General features: G+C 39.1%; 1 protein-coding gene across 2 annotated transcripts in view; it reads left to right on the top strand.

The window, feature by feature from the left end:
• The window catches only part of LOC139761352 (uncharacterized), a 93,274-nt gene that overhangs the window by 60,242 nt on the left and 14,143 nt on the right, over nt 1–18,889 (top strand). For both annotated transcript variants that reach the window (XM_071685437.1, XM_071685436.1), the window contains one exon: nt 17,915–18,169. In XM_071685437.1, the coding sequence (XP_071541538.1) occupies nt 17,915–18,169 (255 nt within the window). The remainder of the gene's footprint in view (nt 1–17,914; nt 18,170–18,889) is intronic.

Here is an 18,889-nt window from a genome sequence, read left to right as displayed (position 1 = left end):
AGCATGCCCAGCTGTGCCTTAAGTTACCCATGACAACTTTGCTCTGTTGTTTTGCTTATTAGGACATTTGATGGATGATTGTATCTTATGGTAGGCATACTGACTTTTAGTTTGGGAACATGTATGATTTCTGAGTTGTGGCTTTTTTTTTTATGTAAATTTCTCTTCAAAAGCTCTTACTCCTAGGCAAAGCTGAATTACCAGATAATCTCGGAAATTTAAGCTTAGAGTTATTACACTTAGAATTGTTTACTGAGAAGGTTTTTTTCTTATTCCAGTTTGTTTCCCTTGTTAAAGTCAAAGATGTGTTATTATTGAATAATGATCAGTCTATTATGGTTAATTGTTTTTGTGTTCTGACATTTGCAGTGGAAAGGATAAGACTGTTGATTGTCCTCACATTGCTTTTATGTGTTCAGGCATTTGTGGTGGAAAGGATAGGACTTTTGATTGCATCTCTTTTATAAGTCACTGCTTGGCTTCTGTTTTCATTTTTATGAGGGAACATAGAAATTTTTTAGAAAATATTGGAGACTACTAATTGGCATCTTATTGCTGCTCATGTAATTAAATTTTGCACTTTTTCCAGTTTTTTAAGCTTGTTGTACATACTAGAATAAAAAACATATGGTTTTTAAATGGGCATTCTTGACGTTTGGGCATTCATATCATTCTTTTGACAGTGAGGCTTAAGTTAGTGATATGTTTATGGAAGCTGCTCTTTATACCTGAGACCTACAATGAATTTGGGACTTACATATCTTTTTACTTTCAGGGTAGCTTAACATTTTGTAAGTCTCAGTAATACATCTATTTACTTCTTTCCAGCACTCATTACTGCTATATAACTGCCTGCATAAAGAACTTATTAAGTACTCATGATTTTTTTTTATTCTAGCCAAAAGATAATGATTAAATTATTCTTGTTAGTGGGTTTACAGCACACTAACTTTACACCATGGTTAGACTTCCATATCATCGTATGTTAGAATGGCAGTTTACCATTTTCCTCCTCCACCGTAAACTGTATATCTCTCCCATAGACATTGTTCAACATTATTAATTTGTTGTATGTGTTGGTTCCAAGGGAATCATTGTTTCTATATTTCATCATCCACATATCTGTACTACATGGCACACCTGCCTCTGGTTCTGTTGTAGCTTTGTATTTTCAAAGTCTCCCATATACATGTCTGTATTCTCAAAGTCTCCCATATACATGTCTGTATTTTCAAAGTCTCCCATATACAGACATGTTGTGATAGTAGTAAGGGGGAGCCCATGGCCCGGCCCTTGTGCAGTCTTTGCTCATTGTACATGAATGCGAATGCCCCAAATCTGACATAGAAACATACCCCCCTTATTTTTTCATTGGGAGGGGGAGCTTCACATTGAACAAGGAGGAATACAGATGACACAGAGGCCTGACCATGAGTTTCCTTATTGGTGTTGTCATGACATGCTTGCATGTGAGGAATTTAAAAATTGACAGCTACAACAGAATCATGGAGTGCAACGTGATACATGTACATGAATGACGTATTTGTGATAGATCCCAGGGAAACTAACTTGGACAACAAATTGAAAATGTTGAGTAGTGTAAGCAGAGTTGTACTGTTTACAATGAAAGAGGATTGGAATGGTAAATTGCTGACTATTATGAAAATATGGAGGTATGACCAGTGAACTGTAAACCCACAAGTAAGAATGGTTTTTCTCTGTATCTTTTGGCCCATTGAATAAGATCAAAATCTACTGTAATCAGCTTGTCCTTTCTGTTGAAGGCAATTAGAAAATGCACTGATGAGTATTTTGAAGAAAACAACAAATATATTATTGAGGTTTCTTATTTGTGTGTTATGTGGAGAAAGATTTGCATTCATCATGTCCCATCTTTTAACTGTATGTGAACCGATTTGCATTCATCTTGTCCCATCTTTTAACTGTGTGTATGTGAACTGTTTTCATTCCTACACACACACACACACACACACACACACACACACACACACACACACACACACACACACACACACACACCACACACACACACACACTAGCTTTTGCCAGGTACCCATTGTATTGACAATCCCCTAGGGAAGATGAACAGCTGAGTGGACTGTGAACTGGCTGCTGCAACCAGGCGCTTAAAAAGTTTTGTAACCCTAAAGATTTATTAATTATGCTCAAGGAGAAGGCCAGTGACATGAAGGGAAAGCCTAGGGAGAATATTGAAAGGAGCACAATGAAAATAGGCTGTATGTAGTGGTCCCAAATCCAAGGGAGGCCTCACGTAATAGAAGCTTGCAAAAGGTAATGAATAGTGCTACATTTGTCAGGGATGAAGATAGGTGATGTATTGGGAACAAAAAGTGATAGAAGTATCAATAGGAATAGCATGGCATACTGTATACCTTGTACTGGAAAATAGGGCACAGCATGGGCAAAAGGCTGATACACATCTTCATAGGACATCGAATGCATTTGTTGTCCACAGAGATGAGTATGGACATCTACCAAGGTGGCAAGGGGCTGAAATAACACATAAAGGAATGAACAAACAAGTGAGAAAAGCCTTGGAAGCAGCCCACTTGTGCATAGGAGAAGTGACCAACAACTGGGATGGTTTCATGCATTGGGCAAAACGAGCTGTGATGGAATGTTGGGGGATGAAGTTGGGGACCGGAAGAGACAGCCAGTGGAAGGGGAATGCAGAGTGGCATCCAATGAGGTGAGGAATGCCCAATGGAGATATTTCGTCTTGTGTCTTTGTATCATACTCGATATCAAAGAAGGCATCTGCTCAAGCCAAAATGTTAAGAGGAATATAGCTCAAAAGTTCTCTTTTTTAATCACCATCCCAGTTCAAATGCATACACACCAATGAACCAACAACCACCCTCCCCACATGGTCTTAAGCATCACCTCACCAGACATACACTTTCTCCTTTTACACTCTGAACATCACCCATCCCTAAATTACTAGACACACTGACTGAACACATTCCAGGACGCTACATACCTACAATGCAACAACCATAGTGAAGACACCAGAAACTCATAGTTTATATGCTCTGTATTTTCCCCACAGATATTCGTACACATCACAACACTTTATGACCTATGCTCCTGCAGTGCTGCAGAAATTTGGCATAAATTATGAAATATTTCTATTGTAATTACATAGTGAAACTTGGGAATTATGAGGAACTATGGATATTCTGATGAAAGTGAAATGGGTGTGAATAAAGCCTCCATGTGATGTATACTTGAGACACGCTTGAGTAATTCGTGTCTAGTACTCTTACTGGTATGTCAAGCCACCCAGCATGATATGAAGCCTGATGTTTGTCCCTCAGTACCATCATTGCCATGTTCAGGGATTCAGTGGTGTACTGAAGAAGGATGAGATATTAGTTATATGAATTAAAAGTATTTGCCTGCATCTTATCTGTTAAAGCTGTGAAGATAATGTATTTATGTGGAACAGTGCCTGTTTAAAGGATGTATGATTGCATGGCTGTGAATAGGAAGATATGGTCATTTGCAAGAATATTATGAACTTGAGTTAGAAAATGCTGCCATTTCCTCTTTCAAGTCTGTATAACCATGCATATTTCCCATGAACATTACTTGATTTCCCCTAAAGGATGTATGATTGCATGGCTGTGAATGGGAAGATATGGTCATTTGCAGGAATATAATGAACTTGAGTTGGGAACTGCTGCATAACCATGTATATTTCCCATGAACATTACTTGATTTCCCCCACTTTTTGTAATCAGTGTGTGCTTACGTGTGTGTTTGTGTGTTTGAACATGTGAACAGTATTGTGTAGCTTACATCATTCATTGTATATATCAGCCCTCTGGTTCATCAGACTGGGAAAAGAATGTATTTAGGGTTACGATCAAAAGCATTTGGGAAACACTGGTCAAGGAAGTGTAGTTCCTGATGGCTGTATGTCTGGTGATTTGGAGTGGAAGACTTAGATGAGAGATCAGTGCTTTTTGGGTATTTCACTGTGTTTGTGTTTCTTTATTATGTTTGTTGAGAATTGGGGGGTCTGTGAGTTGAGGTTATTGAAGCATGAGGCAGTGGTAAGCTTTTTATTTCTTATTCAGAGTTGGTGTTCAGTTATAGAGTGAGTGGTTTGGGTGGGAGGGGTTTAGTGCTGTTGCACAAAATTAGTATTGATCGTGTTGTGGTGGGACTTTATTTGGAGGATCTTTGTTTCACTGTGATGGTGTTGAGTTTTTGTGGTGGGTAAGCAACCACTGATTGTTCTGAGTGCACAATTTTGTGTGGTTTGCAACTTCATTACGTTGGCTTTTCAGAGGATGGAAGACCAGACGGACTAGGTATAGTTTAAAGTGGAGTGAATGAATTGTTTATTTAAGATGTAGAGGGATTTTTTTTGTCCAAATCTGGTGCTAGTTAATGTTCAGAGGACGTTTAGATTGTGTGTTGCCTTTATGTTGATTTCGTTGGTTTGAGAAGTGAATGGCATATGTGTGTTCTGTGTGATGCTTAGAATGGCTGATGTTTTGTTTAGTGGGATTGGTTGTCTGTTCACGGTATCTGGAGAGTGTAAGGTGGATTCATGTTTGTCTGGGCTTAGAAAGTGATTGAAAACTTCTGTAGTGATGCAAACATTCTGTTCTGGGTGAACCTTTGTTCCAATTGTATAATGTAGTGCTGCATATGTATAGCTGCTACTTTGGTGCAAGGGTTTTTGATTTGATTGTGAGGTTGTCCACATATGAAAGGACTTTCATGATTAGTATACTTTGGATAATGGGATGTTATGTATAGAGTGATTGAAGAGGGTTGGAGAAAGTTCTGCACCTTTGGGAACTCCATTGTAGGGCTTTAAGCTCTAGAGATGAAGCCACTGTGAGTGACTGCCATGGTGGCCAGTTGTAAGTTAGCCATCCACTTTTTATCCTTGTTGTAAAGGGTGGTGTCAAGTATCTTTTTTTTAAGGTTTTGTCAGGGGACACTATTTAATGCTTTGTTGATCTCTGTTGCCGTATTAATACTGTTGTGCAGAAGGGGACTGATATTGGTTGAAGCTATCTAGGATATGTTTTGTTGAGGTTAGTATGTTGTGTAGTGGTGAAGTGGTTGGGCCTGATGTTATATGGGTAAGAGTGGGAAGTTTGATTTTATTTTATTCTTTTTTCATGCATATTTGCCATTTCCCACATTAGCGAGGTAACATTAAGAACAGAGGACTGAGCCTAAGAGGGAAAATCCTCTCTTGGCCCCCTTCTCTGTTCCTTCTTTTGGAAAAGTGGATAAATTTTTCACAGAATTTAGATACTGAGGATAAAAGTGAAATAGAGCAGTAGGTGAGAGAGAGTCAGGTGGTTTGGAGGGTTTTAGGACTGATACTATGCTAGCAAGTTCCCAGATGTTGGGAATTTTGTTGTTATGCCAGGAGTAGTTGGAGACATCTGTAAGTACTTGGATTGCAAATGGGCCGAAATGTTTTATTTGTGTTTGATATGTTGTCAGAGCCTTTATCTGGAAATTTCTTATAATTGCATTGATTACTTCATTGGGAGTGAATGGTGAGTGGACAGTTTTTCTGGATGGATTCTATGTAATTTTTCATGGCTTTCCTGTTTGTTTGTGGGTGAATTTTGCATAGTTCCTCATGAGTATACATCATTTATTTATATATTTTATTATACTTTGTCGCTGTCTCCCACGTTAGCGAGGTAGTGCAAGGAAACAGATGAAGAATGGCCCAACCCACCCACATACCCATGTATATACATACATGTCCACACACACACATATACATACCTATACATTTCAACATATACATATATATACATACACAGACATATACATATATACACATGTACATAATTCATACTTGCTACTTTTATTCATTCCTCTCACCACCCCTCCACACATGAAATGACAACCCCCTCCCCCTGCATGCGTGCAAGGTAGCTCTTTAAGAGAACAGATGTCATTGGAATGGATCAGGAGTGTTTCATAAGGATGGGGTTGGATTGATGCAGTAAGTGTGGCTTTTCTTAAACAAGCACTAGAGTTTGTTGCTTTGTGTCTTGTAGTTCATTGTGTTGAGGAAGGTTAGTACTGGTGTTATTTAGAGTGTGGATTTGTTTTGATTTCTACTGATAGGGAGTAGTTCTCTTTGAGTAGTTTCTATGAGGTGTGTAACATGTAGGGAGGTATGTGGGTTATATTTCTCCCATGATCTTGTGGGATGTGCTTTTTGCTGGCTTAGTTCGAGATGTTGGTGAACTATGAGGAGCATGGTTTAGGGATGGGAAGTCACCTTCTCTGAAGTTTTGGAGCGTTGCTTCCATGTACTGTGTGAAGGGAGGCCAGTATACTTTTTTGTGGTCCGTTTAAGTATTTTTGGTGGTTGTATGGGTTGGGTGGGACATTTTTTTTTTTTTTTTTTTTTTTATACCTCGTCGCTGTCTCCCGCGTTTGCGAGGTAGCGCAAGGAAACAGACGAAAGAAATGGCCCAACCCCCCCCATACACATGTACATACATACGTCCACACACGCAAATATACATACCTACACAGCTTTCCATGGTTTACCCCGGACGCTTCACATGCCTTGATTCAATCCACTGACAGCACGTCAACCCCTGTATACCACATCGCTCCAATTCACTCTATTCCTTGCCCTCCTTTCACCCTCCTGCATGTTCAGGCCCCGATCACACAAAATCCTTTTCACTCCATCTTTCCACCTCCAATTTGGTCTCCCTCTTCTCCTCGTTCCCTCCACCTCCGACACATATATCCTCTTGGTCAATCTTTCCTCACTCATTCTCTCCATGTGCCCAAACCACTTCAAAACACCCTCTTCTGCTCTCTCAACCACGCTCTTTTTATTTCCACACATCTCTCTTACCCTTACGTTACTTACTCGATCAAACCACCTCACACCACACATTGTCCTCAAACATCTCATTTCCAGCACATCCATCCTCCTGCGCACAACTCTATCCATAGCCCACGCCTCGCAACCATACAACATTGTTGGAACCACTATTCCTTCAAACATACCCATTTTTGCTTTCCGGGATAATGTTCTCGACTTCCACACATTTTTCAAGGCTCCCAAAATTTTTGCCCCCTCCCCCACCCTATGATCCACTTCCGCTTCCATGGTTCCATCCGCTGACAGATCCACTCCCAGATATCTAAAACACTTCACTTCCTCCAGTTTTTCTCCATTCAAACTCACCTCCCAATTGACTTGACCCTCAACCCTACTGTACCTAATAACCTTGCTCTTATTCACATATGAATCATATGATGTGTATATTAGGATGGGTCAGAGGACAGTTTGTGTGGCATGTTCCATGAATAAGTCTTTTTCAGTAAGGCTGTATCATCATCAGTTTATGAAAGGCAGTACAATCTCTTCAAAAAAACTTCTCTCTCCAAATGAGTCCTTTATTTCTTGTTTCTGATTGTATTATTGACTCAAAACTGCATGAATACTATAGAAGGGGTCAGGATTATATGTAATGGTAACATATATGGAAGTTTCCCCTTTCCTATGGGTTTCATGCATCTGTGAATTGGAATCATCAGTGTCTTTTGGTCTTAAAACCTTGACAGAACTTTTCTCTGGTTGTGCATGGGTCTCATTGAAATTTTTAATTTGTGACTGGTAAGTAATGGCTAATTTTTGAGCTATATGATCAACAAATTCTTCGCTCTTTCCATCACACATCCATTATGTAGGCCAGGTTGGCTTAAAGGGACACATAGTCATGGTAGCTTAAACTCTTGAAAATAGTCTTTTCTGAAAATATTTTTGTGGATAATATTCAGTGTTATAATGAATCATACAAGGTCCATTCAGAGAATACCAGAGACCTCTTATGATCGGCAGTGTGCAAGTACATCAGTTATTAAGTATGTAAAGAAGAATGTGTGTACTCTTTGTGCCCATCTAGTGTATTGGTGAGGGACATACACCTGAATTATATTATTTTTTTGTTTTTAGAAATTTGATTTTCTTGTCACCACAGGAGTTTTAGAGCATAAGCATAATTTAGTAGGGAGGCAGGTTAGGTTCCAGTATTATTATTATAATCCATCATGAAAATCCCGACTGAGGTTCTCAACCTTTATGTATTTTAAACTTACCAAAGAAGTTACACTTAGATATTAGACTTGTGTATCCATACAGGAAACAAGATGATTAGCTGAAAGCTAGTTTTGTAGATGATCATGAAGTACCAGGATTTTTAATTGATTTGTGTGATGGTAAATTCCTCAAAATACTGAACTGTTAATATCCCAAAACACACATACTGTAATTTAATTAGAGTGATTGTGATTATTGCGAGGACAGCAGGTTGTTTATTGTCTTAGTAGAATCCAGTGTTGTACAGTAATCGGGATATATACCATTTATTATAGTAACATTGCTATGATTCATATATGAATCATTAGACTGAGATGTATTGACAGACCATGATATTATGATGTCATATTATAAAGATAGTGAGGATTTGTATTGCCCCAACTACCAGAATGATAGGAAAACCCTGCAATAAGTTGACAGAATGGTATTGTAAGTGGCAGGACTCATTTTAGGGCTTTTATTCATGCCCAGTAAAGCCATGTGAATAACCAGGGTCCAAAGGATTCAGAGATAGAAGTGGGTTGGGATTATGTAGCACTTCTCCTGTGGTGGACAAAAAAATCTCTCATTTGGAACTAAAGTATGCACATCTTCCCAATATTATGTTTGGCCATTTTAGTCATATATCTCTGTATTGAATTGTTTTGATTTGAAGCTTGACTTTCCTTTTCCCAAAGATTTAGTGAAATGCCATCGTAATTTCCCTCTCTGTAACCACAGAATGTGTTTTTACATTTGTTATGTTAGAAGTTGCTGGAAATGTGTTTTCCTGTAAAAAAAGTTTGTATCATATGTGAACTAGGCACAGACTTTTTCTTACCATAGAGACCCTGTAGATCTAGATGATAATAGCTGAAGGACTTTTATTTTTATGTACATTTCCAACTTTGTATTTTGAATGATCACTTGCATGTAACATTATATATATATTTCTAGAATGATTAGAAGTTTACTTGAGTAAAAAGTGTAGTTACCAATAAATAGCACAGTACAAGAGAATCAAGTTGAGACTGTGTATAGCTATACAGTTGAAACAAGAATGGGAAAGTAATTATCTTCACTTTGCAAGTTCTGGTGGATGTATTTATAATATGATATACTTATGTTTTGATCCATTATTTTAGTATATTTGTGGTTGATCCCAAAGTTTTAACTCAGTCTTAGTACATAAGATTTTATGTGAAACCGAATGCCAAACTAACACTGTAAGAATTGCTAACCATTAGGCATCCATGTTTTGTCATCAGTCCTGTACGTTCAGTGATCTTATTTACTAGTGCCTTCTGCTTGCTGTGGTTGGCAAACTTCTTAGGGTTTCATTATCAGCATTAACGTGTTTTTATTTGTTAATGTTTTTTTTTTCATATCCAGGACATGCATTTGGCTCCAGAAACACCCATCACTTACACTAGATTAACATTGAAATACCCAGTATCTTCATGAAATTAACACCAAAATATATCGAGCCACTGCCCCACACTAGCACCCAAGATGCTGTGCCACTTTATCAAAACAATACCAAAGGTATTCAGGTCCAACATCAGTCTGACATATGAAATATCCTGCCTCAGCTAATTTGCAAGACTACCCCAGAAATTTTTTATCATTGTACCATAATTGTTTTGTTGAACACCAGATATATCTAACTGATACATTTGAGTAACACCAAATTTCTCCAGCTTTTACTTTAAGCTGGTAGAAATCCCATCCATTACACTTTATACCAGAAATATGTTAACATAGAATACTTAACCATTCCACCGGAAATATTGAGATCATGTATTGAGACTAAAGCCAAGAATATCAAGCTGCTAAACAATTTGCTACACCCACTACACCAACTTTACATCAAAAATGCCCAGCCACCATACAAGACATTCACGAGGAATTTCCACATATTACATCAGATAAGCCACCACTTTGACATAAAGCTCGACTGCAACATATCTCTCAAACCCAGAGTACTTGGCGTGAAAGGGTGTTAGGTTTGGCACATATTCTGGGTAAGAGGGAATAGAAAACCATATCTTTCCCAAGCCAGACTATTTTGGTCTGGATTTGGGATGTACTCCAGGTTCATTGAGAAAAAATGTGCTCTAGTAATCACATCTCTTGGACAAGATGTTCATAGTTCCTCTTTCACTTTCTGTGACCAAGACAAAACTCAAACACTGGCAGGGCTTCAAAACATCTGGGTTTTAGAGTAGCCAGCATGTAAGAGGTTCCAGTTTGGGAGGATACACTGTATGTATATACTTATCATACAAGATGAAAAAGCAAGTAATATTTTACCTCACTTTAATTCATTTCGCTGAAGATACAGCATTGGTGGCTGATTCGGGTGAGAAACTGCAGAAGTTGGTGACTGAGTTTGGTAAAGTGTTTGAAAGAAGAAAGTTGAGAGTACATGTGAATAAGAGCAAGGTTATTAGGTTCACTAGGGGTGAGGGACAAGTTAATTGGGAGTTAAGTTTGAATGGAGAAAAACTGGAGGAAGTGAAGTATTTTAGATATCTGGGAGTGGACTTAGCAGCAGATGGAACCATGGAAGCAGAAGTGAGTCACAGGGTGGGGGAGGGGGCGAAGGTCCTTGGAGCATTGAAGAGTGTGTGGAAGGTGAGAACGTTATCTCAAAGAGCAAAAATAGGTATGTTTGAAGGGAGCAAAAATGGGTATTTTTGAAGGAATAGTGGTTCCAACAATGTTATAAGGTTGCGAGGCATGGGCTATAGATAGGGTTGTGCGGAGGAGGGTGGATGTGTTGGAAATGAAATGTTTGAGGACACTATCTGGTGTGAGGTGGTTTGATCAAGTAAGTAATGAAAGGGTAAGAGAGAAGTGTGGTAATAAAAAGAGTGTGGTTGAGAGAGCAGAGGAGGGTGTGTTGAAATGGTTTGAACATATGGAGAGAATGAGTGAGGAAAGATTGACAAAGAGGATATATATGTCAGAGGTGGAGAGAACAAGGAGAAGCGGGAGACCAAATTGGAGGTGGAAGCATGGAGTGAAAAAGATTTTGAGCAATTGAGGCTTGAACATACAGGAGGGTGAGAGATGTGCAAGGAATAGAGTGAATTGGAACGATGTGGTATACTGGGGTTGACATACTGTCAATGGACTGAACCAGGACATGTGAAATGTCTTGGGTAAACCATGGAAAAGTCTGTGAGGCCTGGATGTGGAGAGGGAGCTTTGGTTTCAGTGCATTACACATGACAGTTAGAGCCTGAGTGTAAACAAGCGTGGCCTTTTTTGTCTGTTTTCCTGGCGCTACCTCACTGAAGCAGGGGGTAGTGATGCGATTTTCCTGTGGGACAGGGTAGTGACAGGGGTGGATGAAGGCAAGCATGAATACGTACATGTATATATATGTCTATGTCTGTATGTGTATATATATGTTATGTATATGTATGTATATGTGCATTTATATATTTTATTATTATTATTTTGCTTTGTCGCTGTCTCCCGCGTTTGCGAGGTAGCGCAAGAAAACAGATGAAAGAAATGGCCCAACCCACCCCCATACACATGTATATACATACACGTCCACACACGCAAATATACATACCCATACATCTCAGTGTACACATACATATACACACACAGACACATACATATATACACATGCACACAATTCACACTGTCTGCCTTTATTCATTCCCATCGCCACCTCGCCACACATGGAATAACATCCCCCTCCCCCCTCATGTGTGCGAGGTAGCACTAGGAAAAGACAACAAAGGCCCCATTCGTTCACACTCAGTCTCTAGCTGTCATGCAATAATGCCCGAAACCACAGCTCCCTTTCCACATCCAGGCCCCACACAACTTTCCATGGTTTATCCCAGACACTTCACATGCCCTGATTCAATCCATTGACAGCACATCGACCCCGGTATACCACATCGATCCAATTCACTCCATTCCTTGCCCGCCTTTCACCCTCCTGCATGTTCAGGCCCCGATCACTCAAAATCTTTTTCACTCCATCTTTCCACCTCCAATTTGGTCTCCCACTTCTCCTCGTTCCCTCCACCTCCGACACATATATCCTCTTGGTCAATCTTTCCTCACTCATTCTCTGCATGTGCCCAAACCATTTCAAAACACCCTCTTCCGCTCTCTCAACCATGCTCTTTTTATTTCCACACATCTCTCTTACCCTTACATTACATACTCGATCAAACCACCTCACACCACATATTGTCCTCAAACATCTCATTTCCAGCACATCCACCCTCCTGCGCACAAGTCTATCCATAGCCCACACCTCGCAACCATACAACATTGTTGGAACCACTATTCCTTCAAACATACCCATTTTTGCTTTCCGAGATCATGTTCTCGACTTCCACACACTCTTTAAGGCTCCCAGGATTTTCGCCCCCTCCACCACCCTATGATTCACTTCCGCTTCCATGGTTCCATCCGCTGCCAGATCCACTCCCAGATATCTAAAACACTTCAGTTCCTCCAGTTTTTCTCCATTCAAACTTACCTCCCAATTGACTTGACCCTCAACCCTACTGTACCTAATAACCTTGCTCTTATTCACATTTACTCTTAACTTTCTTCTTTCACACACTTTACCAAACTCAGTCACCAGCTTCTGCAGTTTCTCACATGAATCAGCCACCAGCGCTGTATCATCAGCGAACAACAATTGACTCACTTCCCAAGCTCTCTCATCCGCAACAGACTTCATACTTGCCCCTCTTTCCAAAACTCCTGCATTCACCTCCCTAACAACCCCAACCATAAACAAATTAAACAACCATGGAGACATCACACACCCCTGCCGCAAACCTACATTCACTGAGAACCAATCACTTTCCTCTCTTCCTACACGTACACATGCCTTACATCCTCGATAAAAACTTTTCACTGCTTCTAACAACTTGCCTCCCACACCATAAATTCTTAGTACCTTCCACAGAGCATCTCTATCAACTCTATCATATGCCTTCTCCAGATCCATAAATGCTACAAACAAATCCATTTGCTTTTCTAAGTATTTCTCACATACATTCTTCAAAGCAAACACCTTATCCACACATCCTCTACCACTTCTGAAACCACACTGCTCTTCCCCAGTCTGATGCTCTGTACATACCTTCACCCTCTCAATCAATACCCTCCCATATAATTTACCAGGAATACTCAACAAACTTATACCTCTGTAATTTGAGCACTCACTCTTATCCCCTTTGCCTTTGTACAATGGCACTATGCATGCATTCCGCCAATCCTCAGGCACCTCACCATGAGTCATACATACATTGAATAACCTTACCAACCAGTCAATAATACAGTCACCCCCTTTTTTAATAAATTCCACTGCAATACCATCCAAACCTGCTGCCTTGCCGGCTTTCATCTTCCGCAAAGCTTTTACTACCTCTTCTCTGTTTACCAAATCATTTTCCCTAACCCTCTCACTTTGCACACCACCTCGACCAAAACACCCTATATCTGCCACTCTATCATCAAACACATTCAACAAACCTTCAAAATACTCACTCCATCTCCTCACATCACCACTACTTGTTATCACCTCCCCATTTGCGCCCTTCACTGAAGTTCCCATTTACTCCCTTGTCTTACGCACTTTATTTACCTCCTTCCAGAACATCTTTTTGTTCTCCCAAAAATTTAATGATACTCTCTCACCCTGACTCGCATTTGCCTTCTTTTTCACCTCTTGCACCTTTCTCTTGACCTCCTGTCTCTTTCTTTTATACATCTCCCACTCAATTGCATTTTTTCCTTGCAAAAATCATCCAAATGCCTCTCTCTTATCTTTCACTAATAATCTTACTTCTTCATCCCACCACTCACTACCCTTTCTAATCAACCCACCTCCCACTCTTCTCATGCCACAAGCATCTTTTGCGCAATCCATCACTGATTCCCTAAATACATCCCATTCCTCCCCCACTCCCCTTACTTCCATTGTTCTCACCTTTTTCCATTCTGTACTCAGTCTCTCCTGGTACTTCCTCACACAAGTCTCCTTCCCAAGCTCACTTACTCTCACCACCCTCTTCACCCCAACATTCACTCTTCTTTTCTGAAAACCCATACAAATCTTCACCTTAGCCTCCACAAGATAATGATCAGACATCTCTCCAGTTGCACCTCTCAGCACATTCACATCCAAAAGTCTCTCTTTCGCGTGCCTGTCAATTAACACATAATCCAATAACGCTCTCTGGCCATCTCTCCTACTTACATACGTATACTTATGTATATCTCACTTTTTAAACCAGGTATTCCCAATCACCAGTCCTTTTTCAGCACATAAATCTACAAGCTCTTCACCATTTCCATTTACAACACTGAACACCCCATGTATACCAATTATTCCCTCAACTGTCACATTACTCACCTTTGCATTCAAATCACCCATCACTATAACCCGGTCTCGTGCATCAAAACCACTAACACACTCCTTCAGCTGCTCCCAAAACACTTGCCTCTCATGATCTTTCTTCTCATGCCCAGGTGCATATGCACCAATAATCACCCATCTCTCTCCATCAACTTTCAGTTTTACCCATATCAATCGAGAATTTACTTTCTTACATTCTATCACATACTCCCACAACTCCTGTTTCAGGAGTACTGCTACTCCTTCCCTTGCTCTTGTCCTCTCACTAACCCCTGACTTTACTCCCAAGACATTCCCAAACCACTCTTCCCCTTTACCCTTGAGCTTCATTTCACTCAGAGCCAAAACATCCAGGTTCCTTTCCTCAAACATACTACCTATCTCTCCTTTTTCACATCTTGGTTACATCCACACACATTTAGACACCCCAGTCTGAGCCTTCGAGGAGGATGAGCACTCCCCGCGTGACTCCTTTTTCTGTTTCCCATTTTAGAAAGTTAAAAAAATACAAGGAGGGGAGGATTTCTGGCCCCCCGCTCCCGTCCCCTCTAGTCGCCTTCTACGACACGCGAGGAATATATATATATATAATATATATATATATATATATATATATATATATATATATATATATATATATATATATATAAACGCCCATACATGCATATATACATACATATACATACACATACGTAGACATATACATTTGTTCACATGTACATATTCGTACATGCCTGCCTTCATCCATTCCTGGCGCTACCCTGCCCCACAGGAAAAAGCATCGCTTCGTCCTGCATTATCACCATCGATACTTAGCCACTGCTCTAGATTAGTCAAGACATGTGAGGCATTTAGTACATCAGACATAACATCAGAAGCATTGAGCAGCTACGCCAGACTAATGATATCAGCTGATGATTATAAACACAAAAGATATCCATGTTCTACAACAGACTAAATACCATGAATACCCAACCACTACACCAAATTAGTGCAAAGAATATCCAGCTACTGTAACATAGTAAGTTAGTACCAGAGATATTTAGGCAGTATGTCAGACTAATGCAATCTGAATTCCAGCAGATCTGCACCATAATTATCTAGCAACTTCACCAGATTGACACAGGAATATATACTTGTGTCAATATTCTAGAACTAGAAATGTCTTGCTACTTCACATGACTGACATGACTGACATGGAAATATGTGTAACCACTTACTATAAGATTTGTCCTGCCACATCACCTTACTGTCACGGAAATATACGATAGCTTAGGTGCTCTAGCACTGAAGGTATCATGCACCTCATCAGATGAATGCAGAAACATCCTGTCTCACCACACTCGAATGTACAGGCATTAAACCTGGTTAATGCAAATTTTGACACCACAGTACATTAACCAGTAATATCCAATAAGTACACCAGACCAACACAAAAAATATTTAGTTATTACACTAGATTAACTCAAAAAATATCATTCCGCTACATGAGGTGAGCAATTGCTTTTCCTGGATTATTATTATGTTGTTTTCTTAGTGTAATTAGTCAGTACTACAAAATAACCGGGAAATTTGTGAAAATGTTTGAAGTAGTTGATTAACCTCTTGAATTTCCTTAAAAGATTTTTCAGTGATATATCAGTGTCTTTATTGAACATTTAGAAGTCTTCTCCAAATATTTCATTTACTGAACATATGTTCATATTGGCCATCACTTATTTGCAACATTAAGAAAATATTTTTAAAGTGTTCTGCTTTTTTATATAAATGTCACAGAAGTTAGCTAGGTGACTTAATGTACACTGAAAAAATTGAAATGTTTGATGAATAGAAGGTTGCCTTAGTGATTTAAAAAGAGTAAAAATCAAAGTAGGGAGATTAGAAATAACAAAATAGTCAAAAGCATCAGTCTGCAAAGGATTGATGAATTTTAGGAATCTTTTATAGCACTTTACTAACTATTAAGAGTTTAGGAGTGCATGGCAGCCATTGGAAGAAGAATCAAAGGAAAAGATCATCCTTTTAGATAAATCCCCTCGTTTCCACATTACACATTATTTCACATCCTAATCAGCTTTTTATACGATATCTGCTGGTATGAACTTCCTCAGGAAAGGAATTCAGATGGGTCTTCCTTAACAGATTTGGCATAACTTAAATAAAAAGTGTTTAGAGAAGACTGAATAGCCCACTGCTTTTACATTGGAAAACTATCACTTAATATCGGTGGATAAAAAGCTTAAGGAAAAATAACCTTTAGACATATAGTAAGTTCATTTAGTTACTAACTGTTTTTTGGGTAAACACTTTGGGATGATGAGTGACTAATGATACCATCACTGAACTATAGAGAAATATTTTCAATGAAGATCGTGAATCACAATATTTTTTGGAGTAGTTATCACTTTGATGTTGATTTATATTTTGTCTTTTGAGTATATATATATATATATATATATATACACAAGAAAAATAGATTGTTAATAATTGTAAATGTTTGGCATGAAAGAGTATATTGTCATGTAAAAGTTTGGTTCATCATCACTTACTGATCCAGCATGCTTAAGTTTGCCATCTTGGAATCAGTGCTTTTCTATTATTTTGTACATTTTTATATGCATGCTGCAGAAGCCTTGTAATATGGACTGTATCTATTATATTTATAGATGTATATATAATTACATTGAAAGGAATTTTAATTTGTTGCTCTGTGTTTGTCATGTTTTTCTCTACGTCAGTCATTGAAGTTTCCTTGAATGCCAGAGTAGACTGAAACCATAATCAGACTGAACTGAACCTTTGCTTAGGGCTCTCACTTGCCCATTACTGTCTTTTAAAACAATTTGCTTAAAAGTTCCATGTACTCCTTTTCTGTTGAATCCATATATTATGGATTTTTTTTAAAGATATTTTGCCAAATCAAAATTAATGTAAAGAAATGACATTCCATTCAGATTGTAGTGCTGAATACTGACCTTACTTTTAAAAGTTGGCTTGCCTCTGCTCCTCTCCTTTCTTGGGGAGAAGTAGCCATTTCTTGCATATCTTAAGTTGTACATTAAAACTGAAGGTCCAAGCAGACCAACATTTAGATCACAAAAGTCATGAGACTTTTCATTGAGAAACAGACTATAAAGCACATGAAATGTTTTAGTATTGTCCATCATCTGCCTCAGCACTGTACTTCACATGTGACTTACTGCAATGGCATGAACTTAAACTGTATTTGAAGTAGACCTTGAGTGGCAAGCCAAGCTAAAAAGTAATTGGACAGCAATTATTTAGTCTTATTTAGGTAAGTTGATGCATTATGAATCTTGATGCGTATTTTAATTATAACTCGATGTCTTCTCCAACAGCAGCCGGTATCCCCCCACTTACCTGCCCCCCCATGTGTCCCCCCTCGTCTCTCGAAGGATCGTGGGGAACAGAGCGGCAGCAAGCAGCAGCAGCAGCAGCACCAGCAGCAGCAGCAGCAACAGCTGCAGCAGCAGTTGCAACAACAGCAGCAGCAGCAGCAGCAGCAACATCCAGCCGGGCCAGCCAGGAGCGTTACCCACCTCTAGTAGCAGTCTGCCTCCTCCCTCTGTTAGTCTCACAACCCCACACTACAGGTAGGAAATCCATTGACCTTCACATAATTTACTTTCTTAACTTACCTATGTGTATGAAATCATTGATTACAGTTATATGAGAAAGGGAAGGGAGAGGATTTCCAAACTGATATGGGATAACTTTGTCTTAATTGTAAGTCGTATGGAATACAGATACTTCATACAAAAATCATCTTATACTCATTGTAATTTCATCACTATAAATTCACATTGGCATGCAACATTAACACAGAATTTCATGATTATTATTCTTTGCAGCCTTAGGACCCTTTAAGTCAATTACGATACAGGAACTTAAAGCAATAAGCATCTTATTATACTCATTTTATTTTTATCACTGTAATGAATTTACATTGGGCTACATCATTAACATACAGTTTCTTTTGGTATATATCATTAACACTGAAGTTCTTATTCACTATTATTCTTTGTAACCCCAGGACCTCTTTTATGGGGCTCTTGCAGCTTCAAGGCTGTGCTCCCACATAGGGGCGGGGAAGGTAGGCTCCTTTAGGATAACAAGGGTCTCAACAAAGCTGTTCTAGTTTTTGTTAGCTGATGGTGATACAGCTGTGTTGAAGATGACATAATACATGCCATGTTATCACTTGCAGGTGGGGCCCAGGAGTACCAGTTTTTTTATTATGATATGCAAAGATAATGCCAGGAAAAAATGAAGTTGATTATGTACAGTTAATGCATAGTATTTTTAAGTGGAGA

Source organism: Panulirus ornatus, chromosome 40 (genome assembly GCF_036320965.1).
Source record: "Panulirus ornatus isolate Po-2019 chromosome 40, ASM3632096v1, whole genome shotgun sequence".
Lineage (NCBI taxonomy): Eukaryota > Metazoa > Arthropoda > Malacostraca > Decapoda > Palinuridae > Panulirus > Panulirus ornatus.
This window is presented reverse-complemented; position numbering and strand designations above follow the sequence as displayed.